Source organism: Triturus cristatus, chromosome 5_2 (genome assembly GCF_964204655.1).
Source record: "Triturus cristatus chromosome 5_2, aTriCri1.1, whole genome shotgun sequence".
Classification (NCBI taxonomy): domain Eukaryota; kingdom Metazoa; phylum Chordata; class Amphibia; order Caudata; family Salamandridae; genus Triturus; species Triturus cristatus.
In genome coordinates, this window is record NC_140588.1 from 1,032,009,724 (window position 1) to 1,032,034,050 (window position 24,327).

Here is a 24,327-nt window from a genome sequence, read left to right on the forward strand (position 1 = left end):
CTTTACCCTCTTCTTTTTAATCTTTACATCTATCCTCTTATCACCTCTCTTCTCGATCTGGGGGTCTCAGTGTATAACTACGCAGATGACCTCCAGCTCGTTTTTGATCTTTCCTCTTCTTCTATGTCTCTTTCTAAGTTTCGTTCCACTTTGGTTTTTATTTCTGAGTGGATGAGCGCAAATCATCTTAAGCTTAACCCGGACAAGACCGAGTTGGTCTTGACGGGTGGCTCATCCAGTCCGTGGTCCTCTGCTTTTTGGCCCCCTGCCTTAGGTCCCTCTCCCACACCTGTTTCTTCTGTTAGGACCTTAGGCATTAAGGTTAGTCAGGATCTTTCAATGCACGCCCAAGTTAGTTCTGTTGTTTCTTCCTGTTTTCTGTCTCTTCGGCTTATCCGAAAAATATCTCGTTTTTTTTCTTTTGAAGCTCTTAAAATTATTATCTCTGCTCTGATTACCTCCCGTCTTGATTACGGGAACAGCCTGTACGTGGGCATACCAGCTTATGAAACACGTCGCCTACAAGCAATTCAGAATCAGGCTGCCCGTCTTATTCTTCATTTTCCTCGTACTCATCACATCTCCCCTGTACTTAAGTCCCTCCACTGGCTCCCTGTTCATCAGCGATCCCTTTTTAAGCTGGGCTGCTTGATTTTCCAGGCTCTTGCCCGTTCTGCTCCGGTCTTTATCAGCTCTCTCATTTCTTCTTATATTCCTGCCCGCCCTCTTCTTTCTTCCTCCTTGGCCCTCCTCAATGTTCCCCGGTTTCGCAAGTCCAGAACGGGAGGAACCCGATTCTCTGTTCTGGCCCCCCGCTTCTGGAACATTCTTCCCTTGTCTTTGCGTGCTATCCCTATCTACTCTCATTTCCGCAAAGCCTTGAAAACCCTCTTGTTTTCTCAGGCTTACTCCTGCTAATCTCCCTGGGTTACTTCTGTGATTGCTGGCTGGAGTTCTCAGCGCCAGGAAGCCGCGTGGCCACAGTGCGCTTTATTAAATACTTTTTTCATTCATTCATTCATTCATTCATTCATTCACTGCCTGTGTTGTAAATTAAAGCAGAATGTGATTAAGCATTTACTGAAGACATTAATATTTCCCTTTTATCGTGTTTTCCTCATTATGTTGGCCGAAGTCCGGACTCCATTTTGTATTGGCATGCTGCCACGTGTTCACCACGAGGAGAGTCCGACCTCTGTGTTAGTTGCTCTTGTAATCTGCCTAGCAACAGTCTATAAATAGCTCTCTTTTGTCCGTCTGGCGCATGCCCAGACTTGACCACATCTGTTGTAATTAGCTTTGCTTGACCATGTGTTTTCGTGGGCCCAAGGAGTGTGTTAGCTCCGCCCATGTATTGATTCGGTATCAAGAATGACCCTAAATGGTAATGTTCTTCAACTCTGTGGTATCCACCCACTCATGAGCCCCTTTACTGTGTATAAAAGGGGACTGTGTATGCAAGTTCTTTGTGCTACTCCTTGCAATACTGAAGAGTGTTGTGTGGATTGTAGGACCACCCTTAAGGGTTAATAAACGTTGTTTTTGTACTTTGCAGTTTCCGTGCCAACTTCCTTATAGATTTCGTTACAGAAGAGCGAACCCTTGTCTCTTGCGGGCCTAGCTGGGGCTTGTATTCATCAATTGGCGCCCGTCACGTGGGGCTCATCGGCGACTCGGATGCTCGAAGGACTGGTCGCGACGAAGGTGAGGAGTTTGGCCGGGGACGTGATCACTGCCAGCGGCGTCTTAGCCCTGGCATCCTGAGGTTTTTCTTCCTTCCCTTCCGAGCTGACCGTCTGGGTGGCGCCGGTCATCGACTGAGATCTCTTCTGTCGGTCCTGCCGTGAGAGCCGTTTGGGCGATTGTGGAGCTTGGCAGTTGGAACCTGGACTCTTGATTGGTAAGAACCGTTGTACGGTACTTGCTCCGAGTTTTGAAGCCTGGTCTGGCTATTTGAGTTTGATTGATGGTGACTAGTCATATTGTGAATTTGTCTTTGTGAAAATATATGCGTTGCAACACATATAGGCAGGTAATGTGGAGAAATTTCTCCGGAGCTGTGTAAACTTTGAACGGCGCAACGATTAAGTGCCATTTTTCTTGATAATACTGCATATTTTGCATTATTCCTAGCATGCCTGCTTTTAGCGCACTCCGTAAGTGGTGCTGCTGTTTTGGACACCGGTTGAACCTCGAGGAATCTGCTCCAGCTCCCCCAGAGGGGACTCCTAATAGGGATATGTACGTGAAGCATGGTCTTTCTTCCATAATCTACAGCACGTTATGGAGGAAATATACGAGGAAGGATCCTGAGTTGCGATGGCCTTTGTATGGATCGTTTGATATACGTAAGATTGAGTATGTGGAACAGTGTATGTGTAAGCGACGTGCTCGTCAGGATATGTTTGAGTGTGTGCGATTATGGGTGAAGGAAGTGCGTGAGCGAGAGAAACGTGAGAAAGCGCTGTTTGATAAGGAGCAACGAAAGAATGATCATATGCGAGCGCAGGAAGCGAAGCGTCGAGAGGACAAAGAGCAAACGGACAGACAAGAGAAAGAGCGAAGGCTACAAGTTTCGGGTCAATATGTTGTTCGTCAGCCACTTTATCCTGTCCTTAATAATCCTGATGACGATTTTTATTTACTAGATCGCTCTCCGCCCCCTTATGTTGGCGCATCTGCTCCGCGGCCGCAAGATTCTGGCCCGGCTCCGGGTAAGGTCGACACACGGTCCATGTTATCGGCCGAGCATATGGCTGAGCTTCGGAAACTTTCCCTCCGTGCACTTAAGGGCAAGATGTCTAAGGATGAGTTGTTCCATACTTGGGGGTCGTGGCAAGATAGAGAGAGGGTGTATTTTCTGTCTCATTTTTCAGAAGAAGTAATTGCTGCTTTCCGAAAATATTCTAGTGTCCTTGAGCCTGACGAAGTGTCTTCGGATGCCGGAGCATTACGTAATGGTGTTTTTTCTCCCCCTAAGGCTTCTGAGGCGGCTCGGCGGCTGTTCGCTTTGCGGGACGAGGTGCTGGCCCTTAGAGAGAAAGCACGTCAACAAACGGAGGAGGAGAAGCAGTCGGATTCGTCTGCAGCAGGGGGCCACCCATCCGCCTCCCAGTCAGATAAGGATGACATAGTGCATGTTAAACCAATGCGAGAGGCGGCGCCTTTGTATGTTCCTCCCAAGGGAGCAGGGACTAGCTCGGATATTAACTCCGCCGATGCAAGGGGATATTTTGTATATAATTGGGTTTACACTCCATGGCATAGGGCCGATGTTATGGCATTAAAGAATGCGCTGCCTGACCCCCGCAAGAATCCAGCGGCCTTCTATGAAGAAGTCGAGGGGGCCTTGAATTCTTGCATTATGACCTTAGCGGATATAGACTTGTTCTTTGGCCTTATCCTACCGCCGGATACGTGGCGCTCTGTCCGAAAGGTAGATGATGCGGTTGCCTTTAAGGCTCGGTGGTCTGACCTTGAGGATGAGGATAGGGAACGGAAGCCCGCACAGAAACCACCCCAGAATATTTTAGATCTCCCTGCGGCTATTGTGGCTAAGTTGAAGACGATTATCCCCCCTAAAAAGATTGACTGGAATATGTTAGCTGCATGTAAGCAGAAAGTTGACGAGTCAGTCGCGGACTTCTTTATGCGTTTTGAGGAGACGTTTCATGATTTTAGTGGCCAGTCGCTTACTGACGACACGGGTCGCCACCTTTTCGCGGACAAATATGTGGCTAATCTGCTGCCGGCAGTTGCGGCCCGGTTAAAAGCGAGTGAGAGTTCTTGGTCCTCCGCGACACCGACGGCCCTTCTGACCATCGCTCAGTATTATGAGCGTCAGGAGCACGAGGCGAAGGGCCAGGAGGAGAAGAAATCGAAAGATCTCAAAACTAAAGTGATGTTAGCACAAGTATATGGCCCGCCCCGCCGGGGTAATAATAATAGAGGAAGGGGCGGATCTTATGGTCCCCCTTCGGGCCGATCTGATTTGAATAGGAACCAGTGTGCGTATTGCAAGCAGTTGGGCCATTGGGCCAGGGATTGCCCAGCGTTGCGTGCTTCGCGTCAGGGGCACACTCCGGGTGGCCCGAGAGGTAGAGGGGGTTTCTCGAACTTTAGAGGGAATTCCAACGATAATGCCCGTTTCGATACTGCCGGACAGCACCGAGATAGCTCAAATGTTTTCGATCGCCATCACCAGTATCATGTATCGGACATCGATCGATCGGGATATCATGATTCTCAGCATGCATAGGAATGCGTTGGATGGGGGTCTGAATCAGTTGAGGTGCCGGTCGATCAGACGGGTCCTTATGTATCGGCTGAGGTTTTAGGTTCTACCGATCAGTTCCTAGTGGATACAGGAGCGACACGTAGTGCATTGTCTAGGTACTTGGTTCCGGGGGCTCCCCCATCCGGCTCAATAGTTACATCGGTAGGGTTTGACGGTACACTCTCCCGAAGCCCTCTTTCACAGCCCCTTGCATTTAAAGTTGATTGCTTTTCTGCGCCTTGTCCGTTTCTGCTTGCTCCGTACACACCGGATAACATTATGGGCCTTGATATGTTAAAGTACTTTAGGGCTACAATTCGTTGTTCCCCTGAGGGTGTGAGGGTGATTTTAAATGACAACTACCCCCGATCTGGGCGGATGTGTACGATATCAGAGGATGCGCTGTTAGCTACCCTCCCCCGAGCTTTATGGGCGACTTCGGACACAGATGTCGGACAAATGGTGATTCCTCCGGTCCACATTAGTGTCCAGGAGGGGGCGGTACTGCCACGCCTCCCACAGTATCGTATTTCCCAGGAGGCTCTCATACAGATTGTGCAAGACCTGATCGCAGTAGGAGTAGTGGAAGAAGTTCCCTATAATATCTGTAACAGTCCGATTCTCCCTATTCTGAAAAAGGACACGGATGCAAAGGTCTATCGGTTCATAATTGATTTGAGGGAGGTAAACAAGATCGTGATACCTCAGTACCCGGTGGTTTCTGATATCACGACGTTGCTTACCTTGGTCCCGCCTACGGCGACCGTGTTCTCAGTGATTGATTTGAAAAATGCCTTCTTTTCTATTCCCATTCACCCGGATAGCCGATTTCTTTTTGGGTTCACATTAAACAATAGATCTTATCGTTTTTGTAGAATTCCCAGGGCTATACAGAAAGCCCTAGTATTTATAGTCAGGCTTTGAAACGACAGTTGGATTCCTTTGCCTTACTCAAGGGGGTCGCCCTCATTCAATATGTCGATGACATCTTGTTGGCGGCTGACACCCTGGAGTTGTGCGAGAAAAGTACGATAGCCTTACTTTCCTTTTTAGCATCCCACAATCACAAGGTCTCTAGGAAGAAATTGCAATTCTGTAGACCAAAGGTGACTTATTTGGGTCACCTTTTGTCTAAGGAGGGGCGTGCACTCACACCAGATCGTATCCAAGTAATTTTGGACACACCAAGGCCATCCACGCAGAAGGATGTACGTGCATTTTTGGGTCTTGTTTCTTTTTGTAGACAGTGGATATTGGGGTTTTCACACATAGCTAAGCCATTACTAGCTCTCCTGACAAAAGACACGCCCATCCCGATCCCCTGGTCAGATGAGTGTGACGCTGCTTTTCAGCAATTGAGACAGGCCCTTTGTTCAGCACCAGTGTTAGGGACCCCTGATTATGCAAAACCCTTTTCGTTGTATGTGCATGAGAAAGATGGATGTGCATTATCAGTCTTAGTGCAGATGCACGGCGATAAGCAGCGCCCTTGTGCATACTTTTCGGCTGTACTTGATCCTGTCGCCCGAGCATTGCCAGGGTGTTTTCGCTCGGTTGCGGCGACAGCTGTGTCAATACGGCAGAGCGAAGGAATTGTATTGTCCCATAAACTGTTGGTGTTAGTTCCCCATGCTGTTGATGCCCTGCTTAATCAAACAAAGACGCAGCATTTGACCAGTGCCCGTTTAACGGGATATGAGTTGACGCTTTTAGCTCCTCATATTACGTTGAAAAGGTGCGTGACATTAAACCCGGCCACATTGTTGCCATATCCCGAGACCCAGCCTGAGGCACAGAAAGCGCATGATTGTATTCTTGTGACTGAGGAACAAACAAAGGGTCGTATTGATCTCCAGGATACGCCCTTTTCAGAGGTAGATGGAGAATTGTGGGTAGATGGATCTTGCCTGAAGCTACCAGATGGTACGGCTTCAGCAGCGTATGCAATTACCACGTTACAGACGATAGTGGAGACAGCACGCATACCACAGAAATCAGCTCAAGCAGCGGAACTGATAGCGTTAACACGAGCGTGTGAGCTCAGTACAGGATTGTGTGTGAATGTTTACACAGACAGCCGCTATGCCTTCGGAGTAGCGCACGATTTCGGCCTACTCTGGAAGGAGAGAGGGTTTCTAACGTCACATGGGGTGCAGATAATGCATGGGGAGTTAGTCCACAACCTTTTAACTGCATTGACATACCCAAAGAAAATCGCCATTGTTAAGTGTAGCGCCCATAGGAAAGTGGTTGATAAGGTTGGAGAAGGGAATGCGTTAGCGGATCGAGTAGCACGGGAGACTGCGATGCAGCCCGGTACTACTGCCATGTATGTAGTGAAGTCACAGGTGGAGAGATGGCATGATGCGAAGGAGGAAGTGCGAGAAATACAAAAGACCGCTTCTGACAAAGAGCGGGAACAATGGGCTAGCGAAGAAGAACTGGATGACGAGGGTTGCTGGAGAAATAAGCAGATGGATAGATGGAAATTACCCACGGCCTTTGTACAACCTATGGTTCAGATGGCACATGGGCTAGCACATGTTGGAGCTTCCGCAATTGTGAAATTGCTTACCCAAGTCTGGGAGCATCCAGAGATTGCTAGCACGGCAAAGAGGGTGGTGCAGACCTGTATGATCTGTCTGAAGTATAACCCAGGGAAAGGCACGCGAACTCCAGCAGGAGGATTTGCGACGCCCACTGCACCCTTTGAGGTTCTGCAGATGGATTACATTCAGCTTGAGCGCTGTAACAATTTGAAGTATGTTCTAGTAGTGGTTTGCGCCTTCAGTAAATGGGTTGAGGCGTACCCTGCGAAAGACAATACTGCAATGACTACAGCGAAGCTATTGCTGAAAGAGTTTTTCCCCCGATACGGCGTCTGTAGACTTCTGTGGAGTGATAATGGCCCTCACTTTGTAGCGGATGTTATAAAGTATGTCTTGAAGGGCCTAGGCATCACCCAGAAGTTCCACGCCGTATTCCACCCCCAGTCTGCAGGACTAGTCGAGAAGTATAATGGTACGCTGAAGCTTAAGATCGCTAAAATTCAAGCTTCAACATCTTTGACTTGGCCAGACGCCTTGCCACTGGCGTTATTGTCAATTAGGTCGGTGCCACACTCTCGAACCGGCCTTACACCCTATGAGATTGTATTTGGACGCCCAATGAATATCTGGGGTCCACCAAGGCCTAAGGCTGTGTATGATGTACCTTGTGTGATGATGAGTGATTATCTGGCACAGTTAACGGATAACTTGGTTTCTATTCATCAACAGGTCCGAGAGGCGCTCCCTGATCGGTCTACTGGCGAAGGACATGGTCTCCGGCCTGGAGATCATGTGATGATAAAGGTTTTCGACAGATCGAACAGTTTGGAGCCGAGATGGGTCGGACCTGAGCAAGTCCTTCTTGCAACGAGGACGGCTGTGCGAGTCTCGAACAGGAGGAATTGGATCCATTCCTTGCACTGTCGAAAGGTACCGCCCGGATTGGTGGAGTCTGCTGTGCTGACCGATCAACGAGACATCCTAGCAGCAGAGACAGGCCGTGCTGTAAAGCCAAACGACACTGAAGAGCTCTTTTCGGACCACACGACTTCTGGAGGAAGGCGATATCATCTGCGACCAAGGAAGTGAGATTTCCAGTACCGGGACATACTGTCAGAACGGCCCTTGGGTTAGTGAAACGGAGAGCCGATGAGGCAAGGGGGGGGGATCAGCCCTGCATTAGTGTAGCGACACCCGTCTTGGCCCGCTGGTGAAGAAATCAACCGCTGCCCAAGGGGAAGAGTTCTGACAGACTTTGTAGTTACAGGAAGATATCAGGGTATTGTTTCCTTTGACATGGAGAAGAAGAAAATTCTTTGTGCGTTGGGGTTCATGCTAACAGTAGCCATCGTTGGTATAACCACATGGTTTGTGGAGGAGGCAACTCCTGCTCGAGAGACGCTTGTGTTGACGACTCCAGTGCCTGCGGAGCACTACTTTTATACATTGCCATATCAAGAGTTGAAGCATCGACAATCCTATTTGAATAACACTTTCATTCAGATGCTGCATCACACCCACGTTGCTACAAACGCTACGAACTGTTGGATATGTGGGATGATGCCAGCCCATCAGAAGAAAGGAGGAACGCCATTCATACCACTTCCTTTCTCTCACAATGGCTCTTGTAGAGCATGGTACACTTTGTTGTTTGCCACTCGGAAACCGACAGTGGGACGATTGCTTTTCAGACTTAATAAAGAATGCCATCAGGACAAGAATGGATATCCACAAGCGAATGGGACAATTTGGGAGTGGGAAGAGTACCGACCAGACAATGAATCCATTCCCTACATCTTCACGAACACCAGAGACACTGTGGGGAAGGACAAATTCGTAATCCAAGTAGCACAAGCCCAAGCGGACCTGTGTGTCCAGAGTGTGGGTTTTATTCCTGTGGGTGTCAGTGATTGTATAACCGTACTAAACATCGATGGGTTAAACAACAGCACCTTCTTAGCGTCCCATAATACCTACTTTGTATGTGGAAATAAAGGTTATTACCGTTTGCCGGCTGGGTGGTCTGGGGTATGCTATGTATCATTCCTATTACCTCCTGTATTCTTAGCACCTGCGTCATATCATAAGGATTTAAAACTGTTGAATAATGTGACTGTAAATAGATATAAACGTACTCTATCAATTGATGAGGTGGATCAAACAGATACCAGCTTGCAACAGTATATTGATTTTAACTTAGGACTGTTTTTCTTTGTTGGAGCCGCTTTGAATAGTAGGAAGATCCGAAGATTAACAAGAGTGGTAGAAGCTGTGACTAATCAGACTGCTGCTGCTCTTGGGAATCTTACAGAAGAATTACAGATTACCAGAATTGTTGCATTGCAGAACCGTATGGTATTGGATGTAATGCTAGCTGATCGAGGAGGAGCCTGTAAAATTATTGGAAGTAGCTGCTGTGTGTTCATTCCTGATCATACGCCATCCGTTTATAACGCCATTAACAAGCTGCATAAAATAGCAGCTGAAATCCACACAGAAACCGGCACTTGGTCCTTTTCTGGATGGTTTTGGGCGTTGGTTACTGCCTGGGGATGGAAGGTCTTAACTGGTCTCTGCATTATTATAGCAATTCTGTTCTTTCTCTGTATGTGTATTCAATGTGGACCATTGTGCTGTTCCGTATGCATTTCATTCTGCATTCCAGATAAGAAAGCTATTGCCGATGTTGCCCGCCAGAAGGGTCTAGCTAAAGAGGTTAAAGGAATGATGATAATTGACATATACGATGATTGTTCTTGGAAACCAGATGTCTTCAGTAAATGCTGAAAGGGTCGTCTGTTGTAAATTAAAGCAGAATGTGATTAAGCATTTACTGAAGACATTAATATTTCCCTTTTATCGTGTTTTCCTCATTATGTTGGCCGAAGTCCGGACTCCATTTTGTATTGGCATGCTGCCACGTGTTCACCACGAGGAGAGTCCGACCTCTGTGTTAGTTGCTCTTGTAATCTGCCTAGCAACAGTCTATAAATAGCTCTCTTTTGTCCGTCTGGCGCATGCCCAGACTTGACCACATCTGTTGTAATTAGCTTTGCTTGACCATGTGTTTTCGTGGGCCCAAGGAGTGTGTTAGCTCCGCCCATGTATTGATTCGGTATCAAGAATGACCCTAAATGGTAATGTTCTTCAACTCTGTGGTATCCACCCACTCATGAGCCCCTTTACTGTGTATAAAAGGGGACTGTGTATGCAAGTTCTTTGTGCTACTCCTTGCAATACTGAAGAGTGTTGTGTGGATTGTAGGACCACCCTTAAGGGTTAATAAACGTTGTTTTTGTACTTTGCAGTTTCCGTGCCAACTTCCTTATAGATTTCGTTACAGAAGAGCGAACCCTTGTCTCTTGCGGGCCTAGCTGGGGCTTGTATTCATCACCTGCCCTTAAAAAAATGTAACTGAAAGGTTCCATTTTTCTTTTTTAAATGCAGCCCGTTTTCCTTTATGGAAACGGGCTGCATTTTTTTTAAAAAAAGCTTTTTTATTAAAAAACAGTTCCAGACATGGTGGTCTGCTGAGCCCAGCAGGCCACCACCCCTGGGAGTGCTGTCATTCCCAATGGGGTCGCAAATTGCGAGAGGCTCATTAATATGAATGAGCCTCGCAATTTGCGACCCCATTGGGAATCGCAAACAGTGTGAAATACACTGTTGTACATTGGAAATTGCGCCTCGCAAAAGAGTTGCAATTTGCGATGCGCAATTTTCTTGGTCATACATCTGGCCCAAAGTGCTGAGTTTGTGAGGAGTTTCATAGTGATAGTTGTATTTGTTCCTTAAATATTTCTGTCATTTTGTGAATCTGAATAAAGTTTTCTATAACTTCCATAGGAATATGTTATTTTGATATATAATTGCTTTGGTAAATGTGCAACATGTTAATATTTTATCTACAATATGGATTAGACTTAGATAAATGTTGCAAGAAATAGGGTAAATAAATCCTGTTAGTGATTAATATTCAATTTACATTGGTTTCTTCAGAGGGGGAAATATCACTCCTAAATATTTGTATAAATCCCACGAGACATTTACTTATGTGCCTTTGGCCAAAGTCCATGATATGGTTTTCTGATGCCCTGTACAGTTACTTCTTGTGATCCCAGATGAAATCACATAATGTGAAATTTAACAACCTTTAAGTCCAAAACATCACTGAAAGTGAAGTCTCTTAACTTTTGACTTTAGTGATATCACAGGAAGTGAATTCACTAAATCTGAATAAACACCAGTATGTGAAAGAATAATATAAGAACACGAAATGTTACCAAAGAACATAAGCCTTTTTTGGTTGACTATGGAGCTGATGCTGTATGCCAATGGGAAAGCCATCACATGTCGATGCATACATAGACAAACCCATCATAAGCAATGCACAGTCGCCATATGCCCAGGTACACACCCATATACTCATGTATAGGCTCGAATGACCAGATACTGTTATTCATACCCAAGTACAATAAAGATATGCTCATGCATAGTTTGAAATGCACAGACGCTAGTGCCATTTGCTCAAACACAGTCCCTGGTGCCCAGGTACAGGCTCAAACACCCATGGGTTGCTTGAACGGCCCTGACACAGCCTTCAATGCACAGCTGGAGTGTCAAATGACTAGCCTAATCTCCAAGTCTGGCTCCCAGGCACAGCGGCAAATGTCCAGGGTCACTATCAATTGCCCAATCATAACCGTCCCCTGCTAAACTATAGCTGCATGTGCCGAAAACATCTTCAGAAGCTCAAAGAGAGCATCAGCGGTGCAGGTACAGACTCAGATGATGGGCTCACCTCTCTAATGGTCAGTGCAGCCCCAGATGTGCATTGTCATACATGCACAGTGACCATCATTTGAGGGTTCAGTCCCATTCATACATTTTATGAAAAACTGTAATTGTCGATCTTCACTATAGGCCAGTCTCCAGTGACTAGGGACATTCGCTTTCGTATAAAAAATCATATTAATTGTTTCTCCCAAGACTGCTTTAAGGACACGTGCAGTCATCTGTAGGGAAGATGATGCATTTTGACGTGTTTGTAAACTTCCAGCGACAAACAAACTGACTAACCTTGGAAAGCTCCTGGCCAGGTCCGCACTGTTTGCAGAGGACACATTGTCCATATTCATCCGCAAACTCGTTTTCCAAGCACTCGTCAGAGTTAGCCAGGATGCGACAAATCTAAGGAACACAAGTAGGTTATTTTAAATATATATGCTTGTAACAGACAGACAGACAGACAGACAGACAGACAGACAGATAGATTTCACTGTCACAACACAATTTACCCAATTGTTATGAGCAAATATTTTGCATTGTGGATCCTTGGTACAAAACTCAGTTCTAATTATACATGCTCAGCATGATCTGCACCCTCAATATCCAATCCAGAATATCAAAACATAAGCATATTTTCTGTACCTAGCTCCACATCTATGTACCGTGATATACACGGTACATTGATGTGGAGCTAGGACTAGTAAATCTGTGCTTCCTTATATGCACTACCCAATTGTTATGAGCAAATATTTTGCATTGTGGATCCTTGGTACAAAACTCAGTTCTAATTATACATGCTCAGCATGATCTGCACCCTCAATATCCAATCCAGAATATCAAAACATAAGCATATTTTCTGTACCTAGCTCCACATCTATGTACCGTGATATACACGGTACATTGATGTGGAGCTAGGACTAGTAAATCTGTGCTTCCTTATATGCACTTCCCTTTCGATACTTTGTCCCTTGATGTTCTTTCCATACTCGTGCATGTTGACATTCTTAGGCCCGATAAGCTGCAGTACTGCTGCTCAGCTCACTGCTAGGGCCTGCCCATCTCATACAAAAGGTTTCACTAGCTGCAACGCATTTCATTCCAATGCAATCTAAATGTCTATCCTATGTGACCAAAGTGGGCATAACTCTCAGCTGCTGGGCCCGGCTTACCCTTTGGTACCAACGACACTGCCATTGGGTCCCCAGGTCTCAGGAGCTGCAAAGGAAGCATCAGAAACAGCCGGGAGAGAGGCTTCTGGGCTCTTTCTGCAGTGTTCACTCATTCACCTTCTTCTGTTCCTTGAGTAGCAACTAGAGGTCCAATGAGATGCTAAGGATGGGGTAAAGGGGTCAAATAATGAGGGACATCCACTACGCCTGTTATTTTGGTGAATTGGAGTCCATGATAAACCTGCATAAAGGTGCACCCCCAAAGTGTGGGGTGTGTCCCCCAGGCACTGGTGGTGGTCCTCCGGAGAGGTTTTTGAATTTTTTGAGTAAGTTTATCACAAGTTTGTATTCTTTTTCAAAGAAAGTCTTTATTGATCATTCAATTGCTTCATAGAAATTGAAGATTTCATTTTTAATCCATAGGAAAAATCCATTGTGCAAATCATCTGCTCTTAAATCACATCTTTGTTATTGTTCCCAATGCATTTCGGCATGCTTGCCTTCATCAGGGGAAGTCTATAAGTAATGATAAAAATGTAGAGTATAATATACGAGGAAGTAGTTTCACCCAATCATTGTGAAACGAATAACAAAAGGGAATAACGTGGTGTTTAGTACAGAACGCGGTAACGTGGATATGAAGGAGGACGGTTAAACATTGGTGGTATGTTAACGGGGAAGTGGATGTTAATTTCGGGTGACGGGTAAAGGGATGTTAAAGTTTCCGAGTGGCTATCTTGGGATACTAGTGTCATTGAGTGGTTTTACGGGAAAGTGAAAGACGAATTACCGAGGTGAAAGTGCGGTTAGCGACGGAAATGTGACTGTTTAAACTGATACCATTGGTAAGTGATGTCTGTGGTATTACGGGTGGAGGAATTGCTATCGGATAAAACGCTTGAAAATTAATGGCGCTCCAAAGTTTCTTTTGCTTACCGGGTGTGAGATGCATCGACGCGTTGAGCCGGTGATACGTCAGTGGTGTGTTAGTAGTGGATCAAATCCGGAAGTTAAAATGTAGAGTGAACACGTGACTAGACTGAGTGCGTTAAACAAGGAAGAAAGACTATTAAGATATGGATTGCTATGTAGAAAAAAACTGGGTGATGTGGGATAAACTGCTAGTTAGGTGAAGATGTGAAAGGAATGGGACGAAAAAGAAAATATGTGTGGTTTGAGAATGGAAAAGTAAAAATAAACACGATGTAAACACGGGATGATGTGGGATGGTGTTTGATGTCGTTGAAATGACATGAGCGTGAATAAGGAATGTATGTGTGGGTAAAACAACATAATGTGGTAGAATATCACAAAGAAGGGGGGAGTGTAACACGTAGGAACAGAAACATCAACATCAGGACATCAATGTTGGTTGCAAATATGATTGTTATGCAAAAGAAAATGACCCGTAAAGAACAAATTTAAAGGTCGCCTGGAAATTACAGAAAATTGTCAATAAAGTTTTATATTGTTGAAACCATTATAAGTAACATGTAAATTCTGTATGATCGTTCATTCCATATGGTTTCATGGAGTTCAACAGATAAATCCAGTAGTTTTCTCGTTGCAATAAAAAGTTGTGGTTGTCTCTCCCTTCTTTTTTGTCGATGGTTTCAAGGATACAGAATTTCAACTGGCTAACGTTGTGTGTTGCTTCCATGAAATGTTGAGCAACTGATGACTTCATCTGTTTGGTTCTGATGTTGGATTTATGCTCATTGAGTCTGATTTTGATCTTCCGTTCGGTTTGTCCGATATAGATTTTGCCACATGGGCATTTGAGCATATATACAACGTTAGCGGTGTCGCATGTTGCGGTTGTTTTGATTTTGATTTTATGCCCTTTCATGGGATGTGTGATATATTCACCTTTGATAATATTATTGCAATTGTTGCAATTTAAACAAGGGATGGTACCTTTGAATGTGGGGTGAATAGATGGTTGTTGAGGTTGCTTCAAAATTTCCCCAATGTTCTTATTTCTGGTGTAGGCAAAAATCGGTTCCTCATCGAATATGTGGTTGAAATCCGGTTCCAATTTGAGTAGTTGCCAGTGTTTTCTGATGATACGTTTGTAAGTGGCGCTCATGGTGGAGTATTTAGACACTACTGTGATTTGGTTTTTAATGTGTTTGATTTGGCCTGTGAGGAGTTCGTTACGGTTCTTTGTTGTTGATCGCTCTAACGCTTCTTGTAGTACCGGTTCTGGGTAACCACGGGACCTGAATCTTTGTATTAAGGTATCTAGTTGAGTGTTCATTGTATTGGGATTAGATACAATCCTTTTGATTCTGAGCATTTGGGAGTATGGGAGATGTAGTTTGAGGGGTAAAGGATGGAAGCTCTGATAGTGGAGAGTGTTGTTTCTATCCGTGGTTTTCCTATACAAATCTGTTTCAAATCCTGTTGATGTTTTAATGATGTTGACATCCAAAAATGTAATTGAATGTGGATGAATATTTGATGTGAACTGTATGCGTTGATCGATTTGATTGAGTTTTTCCAGGTGGTTTTCTAGGATATGTGCTGGGCCCTTCCATATGATAAATATATCATCTATAAATCTCAGATATAGTTTTAGGTGATCTGTCCATGCTTGATTGGTAAGGATGTTGTCTTCTTCGAACCGATTCATAAAGATATTAGCATATGCTGGGGCGGCACAATTTCCCATAGATGTACCTGTTAGTTGTTGGAACCATTCATTGTTGTATTGAAAATAACTGTGAAGAAGAGTAAATTGCATTAGTTCCATTAGGAAAACTTGTAAATTCTGTGGATAGTTGGAGTGTAATAAAGCTTGTTCGATAGCTTCCAAACCTGATTGATGAGGAATGGAGGTGTATAGTGAGTTGACATCCACTGTGCATAAGGTAATGTCTTCATCTTCAGTGATGATGATTTGATTTAGTTTGATGAGAAAATCAGTGGTATCCTTAATAAAAGATCTCATAATGTTGACGCAGGGTTGCAAGTGGCGATCCAGATATTTGCCCACTGGTTCATGTAAGCTTCCTCGGGTGGTAACAATTGGTCGACACGGTGGTTCAATGGGATTTTTGTGGATTTTAGGTACCATGAATATAGTGGGACTTTTTGGATTGGGTTGTATGAGGAATTTTTTGACCTTCTCATTGATGGTGCCCATATCAACGACTGTTTGAAGCAGGTGTTGTAAGATTCCCTTGAATTGTATTGTGGGGTTAGATTCCAATTTCATATATGTGTTTGAATCCTGTAAGTGGATCAATACTTGAGTGTTGTAATAGTTGGTATTGAGGATAACCAATGCGCCTCCTTTATCTGCTTTAGTACAGACTATGTTTGGATTTCGTGCGATGGTTTTCAATATGCCTAGTTCTTTATTGGTGAGATTGTGGAGCTTTGATGTTAACTTGTTGTTAAGTTTGGCTATGTCTTTCTTTACTACTTATTCAAACAGGTCAAGGCTTTTGTGGCTAACCGGTGCCATGAAAGTACTTCTAAGATGTAAGCCCATTAGGGGATCTTCTTCTTGTTCCTTTGTGGGTATTAAGAAGTTGTCAAAGAAGTGGCGTAGTCTGAGTTTTCTCATTAGTTTGAAAAAACTGATGTCGAGTTCAAGGATGTTGCTGCCTGAAGTTGGCACGAAGGATGTACCTTTTTGTAGAATTTTTAATTTTTAATTTTAATTTGAAAAAGAATACAAACTTGTGATAAACTTACTCAAAAAATTCAAAAACCTCTCCGGAGGACCACCACCAGTGCCTGGGGGACACACCCCAAACTTTGGGGGTGCACCTTTAAATTTATATCTACACTCCACCTCGGAGAGTGATACCCCGGAGCACGGTACACCCACCAATACCACCTAAAAACTTTACAGGTAGTGCGCGTACTACACTCCTTCTTCAAACCTGCATAAAGAACACTAACCCAGACTAAGAAAGCACTTTACTCAGTCCCCAAAGACCAATCACTCCAAAGTCACAACCCTCAAACGATCTTTTTTCCATGGTTATAAAAACAGTACCAGACGGATTTGTAAAAACATCAATGCCTTCGAAATGGCTTCCCCTGAAGCATCAAAGGAGGCGCCATGGCTCTTTCATGGGTGAAGGACTCCTGCATCGAAACAAGAGTCCACTTTAGAGCACACTTCCCTCCAGTTGAAGGATTACCTGTGGAAGAAGCAGAGCCATCAGCAACGTGTGTCCATTCGCTGCCATCTTGATGCCCTTGGCATCTACGTGTAAGGGATCTGACTGAAACAAGAAATGAAGAAGTTACCAACATTTTAACTTTGAAAAGGACTAGGTAGCTGCTCTAGAGGAGCACATTTTCTTCTGGATTACTAGAAGACCTTGAGCAAAAATGTCAGTTAAAACTCATATAACTTTGCAGATAATGGTAAAGAAAAGTGACTTGGCATGCAGTAGGAAGGCTCCATCTACCCTGGAATCATTGAGCTGTCAGAGGGCCTTGGCAAGAGCAAAGCAGTAAAGTAACTGGTGTATGAAGCTGATGTATGAAGTAAGACGTTCCCATCAAAAGCATCAGAGTATCTTTGCCTTATCGCAGGAACAAATACTCTTCCCCAAGCTGAGCAAAGAGGTTTTAGGACAACATAAGATAAGGTGGTGCTGGGAAGAGACAACTGTACCTATGATCATTATACTGTGGACTGGTGATCCCAGGGGCAAACCAAGGTCTGAGGATGATGCGAGCTACAGGTGTGTTTTATGTCAATTGATATGGATAAATGATAAACTATGAGACTGGTTCAGAGCTTGGAGGTGACCTGCTGGCTGGCCAGCTGACAGTCTGGCCTCTGCTCCCCTAACGGGAGACCATCCACCATAGGTAAGATCCACCAGAGAGCCAGGGACCACTGTGCCTTGGGCAGCTGCTGCTTACAGCTCAGTTGAAAGCACTGAAGCTTTACCAAAGGGGCACCATGTGTGATATGCCCACTTGATAAAGCTTTCTTTTTCAAATAACAAATTCCCAAAACAGGAGTTTGTAACTGGAAAACAAAAATTAAATGGCCCTGATGTGTTGGGGATTTTCCGACAGCACTTGGGGTCAATTCCTATGTTTCCTGTTCCGTGTTGTTAGGACACCTATGGCTGTCACCAAAAGAAAACATCTACATATGGGCACCCCAAACAGGGTGGATGTTCTGAAGTACATAGACCAAGGGTCCTTTAGAGGATAGTTCGTCAGCAAACATTACCACCTGGTAAGGGTCTGTGGGTGTAAATCTGGTGCTTTGCCTGCCACCTGGTAAGGGTCTGTGGGTGTAAATCTGGTGCTTTGCCTGCCACCTGGTAAGGGTCTGCGGGTGTAAATCTGGTGCTTTGCCTGCCACCTGGTAAGGGTCTGCGGGTGTAAATCTGGTGCTTTGCCTGCCACCTGGTAAGGGTCTGCGGGTGTAAATCTGGTGCTTTGCCTGCCACCTGGTAAGGGTCTGCGGGTGTAAATCTGGTGCTTTGCCTGCTACTAAATGGGGCCGGAGAGCTGCGAGTCTGATCGACTCAGAATCCACAGCTTTGTTTCAGATGCCATTCATCCACCAACCTCTAAATGAGGCGCTATTTAATCCTGCATTGTATCAGAAAGGGGATGTTCATACAAACATGTGAATGTATCCTTTACTTCTCTGCTTCACATCATAGGTAAGTTCAGCTATAGGTTTGCCGCAACATGATGAGCACACAGCGCTGGGCCTCAAATACATAGAGTGGAGGTCCCCTTGGGTTAGCTGCGCCTATTCACATTCTGACCTTCAATAATGCTATCGCCCGTTTTTCTAATTGTAAAACCAGAAATGTGATCTACGTCATACTATCTCCGTGCAATGAAAGCTATATTGGACTGACATTACAGGGGGAAAAGAAGAGGATTGTGCATCATAGATCCAGGATTAGATGCTAAATACAAGTAGCACCCACAATCCAACACTATGAAAACATGGGGCACGCTCATAATGATATTCAAGAGGCAGTTTTGGCTGTGATAGAGGGTGATCCCGGGGGGGGAGGGGAAGGGGGGGGTCGATAGCATTGAAGCTTGCAGTTACTAAAACAAGATTGATTCAGAAATTAAAGACAGCCACTTTAGGCCTTAGTGAAATAGATGAGATCTACAGCCTAATGAAAAAATGATCCCATGTTTGCATCCAGTAATGTAACTATATGGCCATATATGCGATACAGTAAATGTAGTACTTGTACTATTCTCTGGTTCAGTGCTGGAACCTTATTTAGATCAGTGCTTCTTAAACTTTTTAGAACCACAGCTCAATTTTTAGAACAACAAACTTTCTTTTCCTACCTAGCTTTAATGGACATGAGGAGGTCAGTTTTTAATGGCCCGAAGAATCACGTGGGGGCACACTGTCATTTACAGATAGCACATTTTCCACTGAAATGGCCACTAAATTTGCACATACGGTTTTACTTAAGATATAGCTATACAGCACACAAATTTGAATGTGTGGATATTGGGTTTCAGTGACGGGTCGGTAACGGTCCACTCTTTTTAACTGTCTCATCACAGTTTCTTGAAGCCCATTCACTTGCTCTTTATTAAGCACGATGTGTACTTAATCCTCACAAACTCGGTAGGTATTACGTTAGCGAGTTCTCTTTTGTTTGCAGATACGTTTCGACGTGTTTTCAACTACCCATTTCACTCCATTTCATTTTTCTAGGCATTGCTTGCATCGTGGGCTATATTATTATTATTATTAAATTAATTTTATAAGGCGCACAGCTACCCCAGACAGGGTTTCCCGGCGCGAGTATGTCTAGAATCTAGACTAGGTAACTAAGCCAATTGCTGGGTGAAAAGCCAGGTTTTAAGGTCGCGTCGAAACTTGAGATAGGAAGATTCGTGTTTCATGTGATTAGGAAGAGAGTTCCAGAATCTGGGTCCAAGGTATGAGAAAGAGCATCCGCCCATTCTAGCCAGTTTAATTCTAGGAAGTGCCAGGTTACCTAGACAGGAGGAGCGCAGGGCGCGAAGCGGAGTGTAAGGGTGAATCAGTTCCTGCAGGTATGTAGGTGCTAAGCCTTGCTTGATTTTAAAAATATGGCAGAGGGCCTTAAATTTAATTCGACTTCCAATGCGAAGCCAATGAAGGTTGTCAAAGAAAGGGGAGATGGAGGTTTTTCTTGGGACATGGCAAAGGAGACGGGCCGCAGAATTTTGGACCATCTGGAGCTTATTCAACAGTTCTTTGTTGCTCCCCAAATAGAGTACATTCCCGTAGTCCAGGCGGGAGATGACAAGAGCCTGGACCACGGTTCTCTGAGTTGAAACGGGGAGCATCCAAATGATCTTTTGTAGCCATCTAAGTATAGAAAAACAGGTACCGGCGGTGCTGATTGCTTGTTGCCGCATAGAGAGTTGACTGTCAATGATGAACCCTAAGTTGCGAACTTGAGCAACCGTCTTGGGGCAAGGACCCATTTCTTGGGGCCAGTGATAAGGGTTCCAAAGGTGTTTATCTTTGCCCAAAATGATGACTTCGGTTTTCTCCCCATTCAATTTCAGACAGTTACCATTCATCCATTCCGAAACTTGACGTAAACTGTTCCGCAATGAGGATACAGGAGTGTCTTTAGAAGAGGATAAGGAGAAAATGATTTGAGTGTCATCTGCATAGGAGTATAATGTGAGACCTGCGTCCTCAACGATGGTAGCAAGGGGTCTCACATAGATGTTAAAGAGCACTGGGCTCAAGGTGGACCCCTGGGGAACTCCATATGCAGATGAACGTGAGGTAAAAGAGGAGCTAGATGAAAAGACCTGAAAAGTACGATCGCTGAGGAAGGAGGACAGCCATAAAAGGGCAGATCCTTCCACTCCTGCTGACTGAAGGGATTTCAACAGGTTGGAGTGAGACACAGAATCAAATGCGGCACTCAGATCTAATAAAATGAGTGCCATAGTCTCACCCTGATCCAAACAAGCGCGTAATTTTTCAGTTACTCCTAGTAATGTAGTCTCTGTTGAGAAATGTGTCCTGAAACCAGATTGAGAAGGATGTAGACATTTTGCATTTTCAATATGGGTAGTTAACTGAAAATTAATATGTTTTTCCAAGATTTTGGAAAGTACAGGTAGAAGTGAAATGGGACGGTAATTGGCTAAAACCGAAGAGTCAGCATTGGGCTTTTTCAACAGGGGGACCAAAATTGCGTGTTTCCAATCCAAAGGGACAGAGGATTCACGTAGAGAGGAATTGAGGAGCCCCTTAAAGATTCCCAATACAGCAGGAGAAAGTTGTTTCAAGATGTTAGCCGGTAAAGGATCCAAAGGGGAGCCCGACTTTACCCTGGTTAGGCAATTGGCAAAAGAGTCATCATCGAGGAAGGGCCACTGTGAGACTTTTAATGTGCCAGGCGGATTCATGTGATTGTTATCTGGGCCCAGTTTATCAGGGGCATCAGGAACAGAACAATTTAAAGTACTATAAATCGTTTTTACCTTGGTGATGAAAAAATTAGCGATGTTATTACATCTAGTAGAATCAAGAACGGGAGGTAGGGGAAGAGTGTTTGCACCAGCCAGTTATTTAACCATGGAAAACAAGGCTTGAGGGTGATTTAAAGCATTATTGATGGTATTTGAGACATATGCGGCCCTTGCAGCCTTGCAAGCGGAATGGTATATGTGAAGGGCTGCCTTATAATCAACTTTACAGCTGGAAGCATATGATTTGCGCCATTTCCTTTCCAGGGATTTGCACTTAGATTTCAGGATCCTCAAGTCATCGTTAAACCAGGGGACCGAAGGACGATGAGAGGAGCTGTTTTTTGATGTAAAAGGCAAACAGAGATTAATAGAAGAGGAAAGCCAATTGGAAACCGCCATATTCAAGGAATTGAGCGGGAGTTCTAAATCTGGGGAATTTGCTTCGAGGAGGCTATTTAACAAGTCTAGGTTTAACTTATGCCATGGTCTCTTATTCCCATTACTATAAGTGGATGAGGGGAAAGGGTTTCCGGAGACATTGAGTTGGAAGTGAACGGCATAATGATCTGTCCAATTTAGGGGAAGAGCAGGAGTGTTACAGACTAGGGCAAAATTAGATAGAATAGGGTCCAGCAAGTGCCCTGCCTGATGTGTGGGTCCCTTATTATGAAGCATCAGACCAAGAGCTTCCAAATCAGCTAAAAAAGTAGAGCTTTCCGAGTTCATGGGGTCTTCCAAATGAAGATTAAGATCACCCAAAGTTAGAAAGTTAGATGCTTGTAAAATAAAAGGGGCGATTACATCTGAAAACGAGGAGGACCATTGTCTCGCATAGCCAGGAGGGCGATAAATAAGCATTCCAGATATAGTCAATTGTGGAGAAATGGCAAGTTTGAATAATGCGGCCTCACAGCCTGAAAAAGTTTGAGGTTCGAACTTGCAAGAATACCTAGACTTAAAAATGATCCCTATCCCACCTCCCCTTCCCGTGCTTCTGTCACTTCTTACCATAACATAGTCGGGGGGAGGGCACAGGCAATGTCTGGGCCAGAACTGGTATTGAGCCAGGTTTCGGTAATGAACAAGGCATCCGGATTTTCTGACTGTAGAAAGTCATAAATATGCGCTTTGTTTTTAGGGAGGGAGCGACAATTAAGGCTCCAGAAATGGAGGTTACCTGCACCTGAAAGAGACTTTTCTTTTAGATTGGAAGAGGCGGAAGCTTTTAAAATAGCCTTCATCCGTTTTTTTAGGACCACGGCCTAAAGCAAAGCGACAGTTGGGGCAAACAAATCTCTGCAACTGAAGATTGGCTACGGAACAGCAGGGCAGGATCATGCCTCTTAAGGACCGTATCTCATCAGCTGTATAAGTTACAAAATTAGAGGTGGCAGGCTCTGGCAAAGTATATTTACTGGCCGCTGGACGCGCCTGGGCGCGGACGGGCTTGCCTCTGGCGTGCCACCGGCGCGCCTATGGCGCGTACACTACGCGCGCGCGCTGCGCGCTTGCATCCGGCTATTGAAATAAGGGCCGGAGCAAGCTAATAGGTGCTAATCCCCGTGACGCTACCAGGAAGTAGAGTGGAGTCGAGTCGAGTTATGCCAGCGCCATCTTAAAATGGGGAAATGAGCAATAGAACAATAGTGCAAACAGCGATTGTGGGTTATAGCAGCCAGGGATAGGAACTAAAGAGTTCCCGTGTATACAGTTTTAAGGTGCGAGTATGCGGGGCAAAATACAAATCACATAGATACACAAATACGTTATGAATACTAAAATAACAACAAAATCAGCTTTAAAAGAAGGACCAGCAAGTAAATATATCAGTAAGTCACAACGACGGCGTCAGTGAGCAGATATATCTTGTCATTTATATATCTTGTAATTTCAATCCACCACTACACTTCTTTTCCAATTTGTGGAGACATTTATTCAGATTTCTTTTTGTCAGATTGTTACGACACCAGGTTATATTGGTGTAGGGATATTTCTCTCTATTTTTTGTTTGGTAACCTATTGATATTCTTCGCTGGTTAATTTTGCACTTGTTGACAGTCAATTGATTTCATTTGGATATGAAGCATACATGTCTAATGAATAAACAAATCCACGAATGAACATTTGATCAACTTCTATCTTTCCTAAAACTTCACTGAAACATTTTGTAACCTGCTGCCTGCAGACCTCGGGCTGAGCCCAGGGGGTTGTCGCTGAGTTAAGCGCCACCACTCTTACATATCTCTCCTCACACCCTGGTCAGAGGGTGATACCCCAGGAGCACGCCACAACGACGCATCTTTAAGATTATTTTAGTAGTGCGTGTTCTAACCACTCTTATTTCAGTGAATGTTTATCATTTGCGCATCACAAAGTAAGGTAATTTGTTTTGAATCCTATTAAAATCTTTGTTTGCATCACACTTGAAAGTTACAAAAAATTACTTTATTTGTGCTTTCCTGACTGCTGAATGTGCAGTTCATTTAATGTACTTACATTTTCTTGTGTTTTACATACAAAATTACATCCTATAGCCTTTATGTTCGCGATAATGTCACTTAATCCACTTTACTTTTCTTTCTCTGTATGCAAAGTAAGAGGATTTTCTAAACTCAAATCTCCATGTTAAAAAGTAAGTAGGAATTTGTCAGACGATATAGCCTTAAATTAGACCTCTGACTTTGTCATTTGTTGCCACAGCACTTTGCGCCCTAAGTTGGATGGGTATGCCCAGACGTTGGTCCCTTGCTCGCTGTGCCACTGGATTCAAGCTAGCCAAGCTGATGAGGGGTGTTACCCTTAAACTTGTCCCCGGAAGCTTGTTTCTGATCGAGGGAGGACTCGGCTTGGCAGTACGGGCTGGACTGTTCCCACGCAGAGCAGGGTCAAGACTGATTTGCATTATGGTTGGGTCCAAACCGGGGTGGCATAATCAGCAAAAGAGCGATGGATTGAACCTAGATCTCTTGACTGGGGGTGAATGTTTGATTTATTCAGCATACCCTCCGTCATTTTTTGCCGCAGCACTATGGTGAAGTAAAGCAGTACTTTTATCAATTTGTTTCGACCAGGAGCTAGAGTC

General features: G+C 44.5%; 1 protein-coding gene across 3 annotated transcripts in view; it reads right to left on the bottom strand.

The window, feature by feature from the left end:
* LOC146829623 (tumor necrosis factor receptor superfamily member 27-like) overlaps window positions 1-24,327 on the bottom strand; it is a 176,168-nt gene that overhangs the window by 53,331 nt on the left and 98,510 nt on the right. For 2 of the 3 annotated variants that reach the window (XM_085608311.1, XM_085608312.1), the window contains exons 2-3: window positions 16,943-17,026; window positions 11,905-12,015 (exon numbers count right to left, since the gene is read on the bottom strand). In XM_085608311.1, the coding sequence (XP_085464437.1) occupies window positions 11,905-12,015; window positions 16,943-16,990 (159 nt within the window). In that variant the 5' untranslated portion in view covers window positions 16,991-17,026. The remainder of the gene's footprint in view (window positions 1-11,904; window positions 12,016-16,942; window positions 17,027-24,327) is intronic. The other variant, XM_085608313.1, reaches the window with a different exon arrangement.